Source organism: Phycomyces blakesleeanus, assembly GCF_001638985.1.
Source record: "Phycomyces blakesleeanus NRRL 1555(-) unplaced genomic scaffold PHYBLscaffold_5, whole genome shotgun sequence".
NCBI lineage: Eukaryota > Fungi > Mucoromycota > Mucoromycetes > Mucorales > Phycomycetaceae > Phycomyces > Phycomyces blakesleeanus.
The window spans coordinates 1,136,715-1,148,019 of NW_017265138.1; the positions used below are offsets into that span (position 1 = coordinate 1,136,715).

Consider the following 11,305-nt stretch of genomic DNA (forward strand, 5'->3'; position numbering starts at 1 on the left):
ATTGTCTATTTTTTTGATGGATTCAGATTGACAGGTCAGGATATATACAAATATAGATTAGTTTAGCTTGTTGTCTCTACTGGTTTTCAAATATATTTTTTTTTCTTTTCTTTTCTTACATTGGGTATCAACGTCCATCATTTGTTCTTCTTGCACAGCTGTGTTTCATTAAAATTAAAAAAATAAAGAAGTTATTACTCAGTAATCGAAAAATAAACCCTGAATATAACATACTATTTGCCAATCTTTCAGCCGTATCCAGTCTCTCAATTCTCTCAAGCTCATTTTTTCTAATATGGCGCTCAGCAGTTCTGCTTGTCACCAATGAGTATCTCTGTGAATTTCTGCTACATTGAGCACAACGGCAGACAACATTACGGCAGTGGGAGATAGAAGGCATTTTATGTGTTTTGTTTGATGTGATTTATTGAGAATAAAAAGAGGAACAAGCGTAAAATATACTTTATTTGCACCGACTTTATAGTAAAAAAAAGCATTATATTTTATGGTTGTTTAATTGAATTCTTCTAACAAGTTCTTTTCTATATTATTAAATATAGAAAGAGACATGACAATTATGATATTATCAATTCATAGTCTTTATTCAAATGTTTTCAAGAATGCCTGTTGTGTATAAAAGACATATATTTTTCTACTATGAGTTTATAAATAGATTATTGCGAGAGTAAATTCAGAAAATAGTAGGAATAAAAAAAGGGGTGGTAGAATGAGAATTATGATAGGTCTCTGTATGTGAATTTAGCCTTCCATACCAGACTGATATTCTAAAATTCTGTTAGCCAATGAAACCAACTAAAACTACATCTTTGATCTGAACTTCAAAAAACACACTGAGTCAAAAAAATCACTATTTCTACACATGTGTTTACCAACCTGGCCACATTGTTAATCAGAGCGGTTTTTTCAGTAGTGATATTATTACAGTTTTCAAGATTTGAATGGGTTTGTATATGTGAAATAACCTCTCTTTTCCACAAGAGAGAAAAAGACAAACTCAAAAGAGAATGTAGAATTAAAGATAATAAAATCAATAAGAGAAAAATAAGAGAAAAATAGTACTATTGATCAATCTCAATAGACACTAGAAAAACATACGGGAATTACCATGTACAAAGTTAAATTATAACAATAGAAATTCTGGGGTATTTTTTCATCTCAGCTTTATTTGTGTGTTCAAGATAAAAACACTGCTTTCCAGTTTTCTATTGGCTTGGATACAACAGGCGAAAATATTATTTATTATTATTATTATAAAGACATAACAATTCATTATAAAGACATAGTAAATTTAGTAAACGTTGTACTTGTTTCCTTTTTCTCTTAACACTTCAAAGTAAAAATATATAAACATTATGTCCACAATTCCTGAACTCTACAACGAAAAGTGCCATTGTGCTGGATGTAGTCAGAACGATCCTGGTTATAGTTTTGTTGCCAGAAGAACTGCTCAACATCATAACAAAAGAGCAAGACTAAATGCCATAAGATGTGAAAGGGGTACAATATTTGAATTTATTTAATTGTATTGTAATCCATGAAATAACGTGTTGTAATAGACATGTCTACCCAAAGAAATATGATGGATGTTGATGATGAACGTAAGGTTTATTTAATTCAGATACTGTTAGATATTAACCAAGTGTTATATTCTAAATGTAGCTATCTTAACCCATCAACCCGGAGCCCTAGAAGAATTGTACACTCAGACAAACTCACCTGTTTGGGAAGGAGCTTCAATGTCTGACACTGAAGACGTTTCCGTTACTAATGATGCGATCAGCAATGGCAACAATAATGACAGTGGAAGCAACAGCAATGAAATCAGTGAAGACGAAAGCGAAGACAATGTTATTGAGCTCGACAACAATGAATTGAATAGTGAAGGTCAGTTAGTGTTAAAAATTTAAAAAAAAAAGCGTTAATTTTTTTTTATAATAGATCCTTTTGCCACCCCCAATATGCCCCAGAACCCAGTGCACAGGTTTATTGCTACTTTTGTGGTGATGTTCGCTTCCCACTATGTGGTTGACAAGGGCGCTGTTGTCTTGATTGAGTTCATCAACAAGCTTTTGACAATTTACGAGCAGGATTTCCAACTGCCCTTGAGCCTTCCTGGTCTTCAGCACATGACAGGTTTCTCAGCCATGACCAAAGGCATAAAGATATTTGTTGTGCATCAGGATTGTCACAAGGTGTACGAACAAAGTGCATCTGTCCCGTCGCATTGTGATTTTGTAAAGCTTGGTGCATGCTCGTCTTGCAACTGCCAATTGATGAAAACATCAGCATTGGGTGCTTTGGTGGCCAAGCATTCATACTTGTATCAGTCCGTTGTTAATACTTTACAAATGTTTTTTCTTCATCCAGGATTTGAGAATAAAATTAGACATTGGAATCACGAGCTGAAGATGGTAGATACGATGTGTGACATATACGATGGTGCCATGTGGAAGGAGCTCAAAGACAAAGATGGCGTGCAATTCACAAAGGATTCGCGTTCATTAATGTTGACTCTCAACATTGACTGGTTTCAACCTTTTGATAACGTCATGCACTCGACTGGTGCCATATACCTGGTAGTAAACAATCTGCCTCACAATGAAAGATACAAGCCAGAGAACACACTTCTTGTAGGATTGATGCCTGGCCCAAAGGAACCCAAATCCGAAGAGATAAACCATTATCTCTGGCCTATGGTAGATGATCTGATAAGATTGTATGAGGGACTGGCAATCTCAACTTTTGAGTGTCCTAGTGGTGTCTGCGTCAGTGCCGCATTGATGATAATGGCCTGTGACATCCCGGCAGCAAGAAAGACAAGTGGTTTCACCTCGCACAACAGTACATGCGCATGTTACAAGTGCAACAGACATTTCCCTCACTTGGAAAACGGTGTCAATGTTGACTTTTGTGGGTTTGACTTCTCTCGGTGGGTGTTTCGTGACAGTGTAGAGAACAGGTTGCATGCTGAGGAGTAGGAAAGTGCTAGTACCCCCTCAGAAAGGCATCGGCTGGAGGTTGAAAATGGTGTTCGATGGTCGCAGTTGCATCGCCTTGGATACCTTGATCTAGTACGTGGAACGATCATTGATCCCATGCATAATTTATTCCTGGGAACGCCTAAAAGATTGATGGATCGTTGGATCAAAGACGAAGACATTCAAGATGGCGATTTTGCGGCAATGCAGAAGACTGCAGAAACAATAATTGTGCCTGGTGGATACACCTCTTTGAACTCGAAAATAGGAAAGCAGCTTTCGTATATGAAGGCAGACGTGTGGAAGTCATGGGTGCTTGTATACTCACCAGTTCTGTTGAAAGATGTTCTTGCAAAAGACAGATTCAAAAACCGGATTAACTTTGTTGATGCATGCTGCCTGTTGATCAAGCCAACGATCACGTTTGATGAAGTCAACACTGCCCATCAGTTTCTTCAAACTTTTTGCACCAGATGTGATGAGCTGTACAACGCCAAAATCCTCACCTGTAATATGCACCTACACCTTCATCTTCGAGATACAATTCGTGATTTTGGACCAGTGTACGGTTATTGGCTATTCGGGTTTGAGCGGTTTAACAGGTTGTTAAAAAATTTGAAGACAAACAGGAAGATCGGGTTTGAAGAAACATTTATGAAGAAATTTATTAAAGATGTGCACAAAGACGATCTTGTCAACAGTTTCCTTCAGAGTACCCGCCAGACATCTGCATTTCCTCTCCTTACCAAACTCACTTCTTCCTTTACACCCACCACCATTCCATCCATCCGTCAACGTACCTTCCACATACAGTCATTTGTCGAGGCTTCTGAAGATCCAAATGTACTTGTAAAAGGCAACGAACCTCTCCCTCCTTCCGCATTCCCTCTATCATTAAAATCCGCTACCACAATGAGTGACATTCACTATGTTCATCTCTTACAATACTATAAAGCTGTGTACAACAATGAACAATTAGTTCACTTTCAACAAGCATCGGAATCACCATACTTTGTTGACAATACAATTACCCTGTTGAAATACATCAACATCCTTGGGCAGGTCTACAAGGGTAAAGGTGAATCTGGAAGCCGTGGCTCTCTTGTACAAGCAAAGTTCATTAGAAGTACTGGTGAGCATATCATCGCATACACGGGTCAAATACAGTACATTTTCACCCATTCTTTCACTCCTCCACCCACCTCTTCATCCCTTACTCCCTTGCTCCGCACCCATTGCCGCCCAACACAACTTCTTCACAATTCTTAACATACTTTTGCATTTATCAAATGGTACACACCCAAAAATGATAAATCACAAGAGTATGAACACATTGAAACCTGCTTTCCAACATTTTCTTCTGACGATTTCCAATGTGTATTGCCAGTGCATAGAATTATGTTAGAAGTAGCAACTGCTGAGCACACAACACACAGAAAAGTAAAAAAGATGCTAGTCATTCCTTTGCCAAAAAAACAATACATTTAAAAAATAATAAAATTATAACTCCCTTTTTTAAAGGCACACAGAAAAGAATAATCATAGTGTTTGTATTTGTTGGTACGTTTATCATTGTCAGATGGAGGATGTGGAGGATGTAGAGGATAAGAAAACAAAATTTATTGAAACTCATCTCTAAAAGCCCAGTGAGAGAGAAGGGACATCAATCTAGGCAGGACTGCTAAAACAGCATCTCTACCAAAGGACCTCTTCAACATCTGACATGAATTGAAGTCCATGCAATTACGTATAAAATCATCAACAACTGCAAGAAAGTGATTGTACTAAATACAAATAAGTGATTAATCAAAGTTCTGTTTCATTTAAATCCATAAAAAACAAAAAAAAAGCTATATACAATAATGTAAACAAAAGAAATTACCTCATCACTTCTCCAACTTGGACGCACTGTACAAATCGCACAGTTGCTCGAGACTCTAGGCATATCATCTTCAGATTCATCCTCAGACATGGCTTCTTTCTGTAAGAGTCCGTTGCAGCTCTTACCTACCTTCACATCAATTTCAGTCTTGAATGTATAGTAGGTCAGCTCACTACAGTCAAAATGCTAGTTTATAAATGTATTAATATGAATACATTTAATTTGCAATCAAAATATACTTCTAACATACATCAGTCTCTCGACCTGCTTTTCTTGACCAAGAATTTGTCTTTTTGCGCGCTTCATATGATTCCTTGACTTGGTGTCTCGTTCCACAAAAGTTTGTATAGATACAATTGCTAATATTGGCCTGTCAAACACTAGTCCCAACAACCTTTGGAGCCAGGTATGCATGAAGGTCATGCATCAGCTGTCTGTTAGGTGGAAGTCTGTAATCAACATTAACATCTCAACTACGCTTGCTGTTGTTAGCTGCAACTGGTTCCGGCTTATTTGATTTGAAGTTGTGTTTCTTCAACTCTTCTCGGATAAGAGCCTATACTTAGTGTGAAATATTATGTTGATGAACTACTGTACATCTTAACACTTACTAAAACTCTAGTGCGATCCTGTTTACTAAGTTCACCAGCGTTTGCACCAGTAAGAACCACTGCACCAACAGAAGGAGCAACAGAAGGAGCAACAGAAGGAGCAGCAGAAAAGATATCAAAAAAAGCCTCAGAAGGTGTTGTATACCAATCCAGAGTAGAACTAATGGAAGAAGCTGCGAAAGGGACAGAAGCAGAAGCAGATATAGTGGTAGGAGCAATAACTGCAAGAAGTTCTCCAGAGGCATCAGCAACACTATCAAGTATTTCCAATGAATCTTTGTTCCCCTTGATGACAATGCCAATGTTTGAATCCATGGTCTTGAGACTTTCCTCTATAGCAGTGAGCCTTCTTAAAAGCTCAGTATATTCCGGGGATGGAGCCGGGGCAATTGACTGACGATTGTTAACCATGGTCTGAAAGCTATCTAATAAACTGTTATATATGAGTTGATTGTTAATTATATTTGTTTTATATATTTATTCATTGTATATATAGAGTGTTATTAACATACAAAAGAAGTTAGGTGTTAAGTGAAAGAATAAAGTATAGTTAATGGAAAGATGGTAAAAGTAAAAGCAAGAACCCATTTATTATATTACACTTGTTGCTGTAAATACTCAGGATTTCTTTAATACACGTATCTCTATTAATACTTCCTGGAATTAATGGGGTGCAAATCGGCTTTGAACATGCTTTTTTCAACTTAATCCAATATATGATTTCTGTCTTTTGGCCTTTTGGCCCTTTGGTCTTTTGTTCTTTTTGTTTTTTTTTTCATTTACAAGTTTTCTCTCTTCTCTCTCTTTCCAACATTTATTATATTCACAGACTTTCTTGGTAAGATATCTTCTTCTTTAATATTATATATATATATAACTAAAATGATAATAATTGTTTTCTATTACTACAGACACTCGCATTTTGTTACCTTCTGATACATCTCCTTCACAATGTCCATCCGGATTAGCTAAGGTTAGTAAATATACTTTATGCTGTCATCCTATAAAATTATTCTGACCTTTTCCTTTCTTTCGTATAGGCCATATCGTCGAAATTACTCTCTACTATTAAACATGGTTATGAACACGGTAATATTTTATTTTATTTCAATCTATCTCTTTTTAATAAGCACACAGCTTAACATAATTTCTATTATAGATGAACCTCTCTCTCATGAGCACATCGCAAATCAAGAACTTTCATTTCATACAAGTGTCATTGACATGGTAATTTTTTTTTGTACATATAACAATATTATTTATTTTGTATATTAATGTATATCATTTACTGAAGACAATATTAGCATCTCCTATATACTCTCTTGGTCTGCAAATAAATCCTTTTGCTTTGGGTAGGTAAATGAAATATTTTACTACACAGTTCACAAAAAATAATTTTTTTTCAGCATTTTTATAGCCAAATAAAGTATATTGAGTACTATGGTTTGCATTCATGACGCCTTTTCTTTTTGTCTCTGGTAAGCTATTATATTGCAAGCATAATTATATATATATATTCTTAATATCCACGATTTCTTGTTCAAACAGCTAATACTTTTCTAATTTCATAGAACAACCATTTACAAGCAAGCAACACACAACTGGACTTTTCTCTGGGAGATATTGTTTGGAGAATACTTGTTTTATCAGAATATTGGTCATTTCAAATTGTATAACAGATAGAACACTAGCTAGAATGTTTCTGAATATTAAATATAACTACTGTACTATAAATCTAAGAATATTCTTTTCTTTCTAATAAAAACAAAATAAACCAATAATTATTATAAATAAATTAAAGATTGGAGAAGTGTATGGAAGCAAACAGTACAAGAAGAAGTCTCTAAGATTGGATAAAATAAATTCAAATACAACAAAACCCTGTAAAAACTGGCATATCCATAAATTAAACAATGTAAAAACTGACATATCCATATAATCGATTTTTCATTTATTGTTCTTTTAATTGGAAAGCAGTAGAATGATTACAATAAAACGTAATTCTGAGTTGCCGTTTTAGTGCATGTGATAAAAACCCATATACAGAAAATGCAAACACATTCTACTATCCTGCTGTTCTGACTTTTTCCTATGTTCGAAAGTTAGTCTTACTACCTATGAGTAAGTCAGCTTCATACACTTGTAAAAACTATCTGATCGCATCGTAAAACCTAGTCTTTTCACATAATTAATTATAGTTTTACACATAAGAAAACCACACTTCTTTTCCAGTGAGACTTGACTCAATATACTTAGATAATCAAATAAGTAAAATATCAACAGCATTAAATATTAAGAGAACTTGTTGTCAGAAAATAAGATAAAAAAAAATTCATATTTATTAAATGCAAATATTGTAATATTTATAGTTTTGCAATTGACTTGTTGAATAATTAAATAAATAAAATTATTAAAAAAAATATAATAAAGATTGTGTAATTGATAATCTATTAAATGTGATTTGTTCTTTATTATCATTAAATCCAAATAAAATAATATAGTTATTAAGTCATAATCATAAAGATAATTATGATTGTAAGAATATATAATAATAATAAAAATAATATTAATTCCAAGTTGATTCATTCAGTTAAATATAGTGAGAAAATAAGATATGATGTGTGGTTGCCTGAAGTTATTGTTGACAGAATGATGCCTTTTCATTGTATTTATTGGTGTTTTGCTCTACGAATAGAAAAATTGCTTTCTATTCAGTCTTGGCCACTGTTGGAAAATCAAAAAAAATAATAATAATAGAATATAATTTTCTAGAATTACAAAGAATTCTATATTATCACCGCACTGCCAGACAACCAAAATTTTTGTTACCTGCGAATAATTTGTATTAAACCCCGTCATAAAATAAAAGTGCCCGGCTAGCTCAATCGGTAGAGCGTGAGACTCTTAATCTCAAGGTTGGGGGTTCGACCCCCCCGTTGGGCTATTTAATTCTTTTTTGTTTCGTACCTATTGTGTCGTTCCTGATCTAGGCTATTGTCATTTTCGATCTGGGTTGTTCTTCCTGTCAGAGTTGACATTGGTGTGTCGTTCCTGATCTGGGATGGTCTTCCTTTTACTATAGCAAAGTCAAAAGGTCAAACCCACTGGGGATCGGAGAGTATATGTAAAATCGAAGAGAGGATAAAAGGTCCTTTTTATTGATAGGAATTGAATTGTCTTATATAGTTTTCTAAACTAATACTGCGCATTATCCGCAGTAAACTATTATACTCTATTTAATTACAAGAGAAGTCCTTTTACTGCGGTTGATGCTCAGAAGATGTTACTGTGGTTAATCTTTACAAGACATTACTGCGGTTCGTTATCTATGAGGTATCTTTGACATACAGAACTGCTGCGGTCAATTATCCCGATTTCTCGGATTCATCAAAATAATGTCCGACATCACCCCCTCTCGAAACTGTTGATCGTCCTCGGTCAACTCTGGTAGACTCTATCATCGAGAACGGCAAGGTGGAAGAGGAATCTATGGCCAGATCACGTCGCATATTGTTACGAGCAGCGGTCGGGTGATACCAGGTGCGGTCGAAATCGTCGGATTTGGCTATTTTGAGGCGGTCAGCATGAACCCAAGAAGTATAAGGGACACCTTCCATTGTTGTGAGCTTGTATATATTCTTATCGAAATTTTTATCTACTACAATATATGGGCCCATCCAGTTATATTCTAGTCCAAATTTGTTTTCATGCCGCAACAACAAATGTTCACCGATTGCGAACTGATGAGGTTTCATGATCGAATCCCATCGTTCCTTGTCTTGTTGGCTGTTGGCGGTTACTCGAGCGTCAGCATTTTTGCGAGCCTGTTGGAGATTACGAAGAAAAGGGATAGCGCCATCGGATACGAGGGTCGGGTCGTCAGGGATAGATGTATCCATAAATGGACGTAGGGGATCGCCAGGAATACGAGGTTCGCGGCCATAAGTCAAGAAAAATGGACTGAACCCAGTTGTACGATGCTTTCTGATTCGGCAAGCCCAAAGTGCTGTTTCCAGATATTCGTCCCACCGGTGAATGGCACCATGTACATATTTACGTAACATCTGTTTAAGAACACCATTTAACCTTTCACATTTTCCATTAGTACGTGGGTGAAATGCTGAGGTTAATTTATGATGGAGCTTAATTTTCTTAATGTAAAAGCTCAAAATATGTGACATAAAGTTTGCACCACGATCTGTCAGAATTTCGTCTGGGCAACCAAAACGCATGACTATTTCTTCGTACAAAAAGTTGGCGATGGCTTCGCCCGTAGCAGCAGGAACAGCACGTGCAATTGGCCAATTCGTAGCGTAGTCGACGGCAACCAAAATCCATCGATTTCCGTTGATTGTAGTGGGAAGTTCTCCAATGAAATCGAGATGCCAACGAGAGAAAGCAGGGGGGATATCCAATGGTTCCAAAGGGGCATGGTGTATGTTGCGTTCTGCGTTTGAGGCCAATTGACATTGATGACATTTCGATAACCATTCTTGAATTTGACTTCTCATGGCTGGCCACCACCAACGCTTCTTCATTAAATCATACACCGTTGTTTCTCCAGCATGTCCGAAACCATTGTGGAAATTATTTACTAAGTCTGCACGCTTGGCAAACAGTGCAAAACGAATTTCTTGTACCGTGTCACCTATTTTAACGAGACGGAAAACCTTTTGGTCGTGGACCACAAACTTATTGCGTTGCCGATGGAGTAATTCTTTTATGTCTTCTGGCCATTCATCTTCTTTTCGTGCATAAAATTTTGGCCAGTCGGACGTTTGTGAGTCTGGTATGGTGTACAGGTATTCTGGTTCCATTGATTTAATTAATGTTGCATCGTATTCTGGGCCATCGAGACGAGAGAGCACATCAGGGACACCATTGTCTTTGCCCGGTTTGTATTGAATTATCGGGTCGTACAGCTCGAATTCAGAAATCCACCTTATCAGGCGAGGCGTGGGCTTAACCTGACTGCGAAAATACTTGAGTGGTAAGTGATCGGTGAATACAGTGAACGGTTTTCCTTCGATCATGCAGCGCCAAGTACGCAAGGCATGTAGAATACCGAGTAACTCGCGCTCTTGAGCAGGATACGATCTTTCGGCAGGGGAGAGTTTTTTCGATTCGAACGCTAATGGTTTCCAACTTCCGTTTTCGTCTTCTTGCATTAATACGGCACCAACACCAAAATCTGAAGCATCTGTTTCAATGCGGAATGGTTTATCCATGTCTGGGGCAAGTAATACAGGTGCAGTACTCATTTTCTCTTTTAGTAAATCGAAACTTTCCTGGCATGTCTCCGTCCAAACGATAGGCCGTCGTTTTGGTCCTGTCCCTTTAGTTAAGTCTGTTAAGGGCGCAGCGATTCCAGCAAACCCAGGGATGAAGCGGCGGTAGTGCTGTGCAAGGCCAATAAATTGTCTAACTTCTTGTACATTTGTTGGCGGTGTCCATTCTTTTATAGTCTTTACTTTGTCTGGCGATGGTAAGATGCCTTGCGCAGATACGTTGAATCCAAGGAAAGTTAGTTCGTTTTTGTTAAATTCGCATTTTTTAAGGTTGGCAATTAATTTCGCTTCACGTAGTCGGTTTAACACATGTCGTACATGTTCTTCGTGTTCTTCTGGTGTCGTGCTAAAGATTAGGATATCATCCAAATAGACTAAGGCAAACTTATCCAAACAATCTCCAAGAACTTTGTTCATAAGATGCTGAAACGTCGGTGGGGCATTGGTGAGACCAAAGGGAAGAACCAGAAACTCGTATTGGCCATATCGGGTGTTAAAGGCGGTTTTTGGCACATCTGAGTCTGA

General features: G+C 36.8%; 3 protein-coding genes and 1 non-coding gene across 4 annotated transcripts; 3 read left to right on the forward strand and 1 right to left on the reverse strand.

The window, feature by feature from the left end:
- Positions 1-1,373: 1,373 nt before the first annotated feature.
- On the forward strand, positions 1,374-4,487 carry PHYBLDRAFT_165351 (hypothetical protein; the record flags this gene model as incomplete). The annotated part of the gene is made up of 6 exons (XM_018435211.1): positions 1,374-1,518; positions 1,578-1,619; positions 1,681-1,905; positions 1,960-2,354; positions 3,066-4,131; positions 4,321-4,487. The coding sequence occupies 6 exons, from the start codon at positions 1,374-1,376 to the stop codon at positions 4,485-4,487; spliced, it is 2,040 nt and encodes a 679-aa protein (XP_018294891.1).
- Positions 4,488-4,618: 131 nt separating this feature from the next.
- On the reverse strand, positions 4,619-5,903 carry PHYBLDRAFT_142357 (hypothetical protein; the record flags this gene model as incomplete). The annotated part of the gene is made up of 5 exons (XM_018430791.1): positions 4,619-4,783; positions 4,882-5,053; positions 5,132-5,240; positions 5,356-5,437; positions 5,493-5,903. The coding sequence occupies 5 exons, from the start codon at positions 5,901-5,903 to the stop codon at positions 4,619-4,621; spliced, it is 939 nt and encodes a 312-aa protein (XP_018294892.1).
- A 150-nt stretch (positions 5,904-6,053) lies between these two features.
- PHYBLDRAFT_62951 (hypothetical protein) lies at positions 6,054-7,349 on the forward strand (the record flags this gene model as incomplete). Its single annotated transcript, XM_018441046.1, has 7 exons — positions 6,054-6,102; positions 6,322-6,330; positions 6,404-6,465; positions 6,533-6,581; positions 6,652-6,719; positions 6,787-6,844; positions 7,294-7,349. 7 exons carry the CDS (start codon positions 6,054-6,056, stop codon positions 7,347-7,349), a joined length of 351 nt encoding a protein of 116 aa, XP_018294893.1.
- A 1,013-nt stretch (positions 7,350-8,362) lies between these two features.
- On the forward strand, positions 8,363-8,435 carry PHYBLDRAFT_t79. The gene has a single exon. It is a non-coding gene; the product is annotated as a tRNA-Lys (tRNA).
- Positions 8,436-11,305: the final 2,870 nt, after the last annotated feature.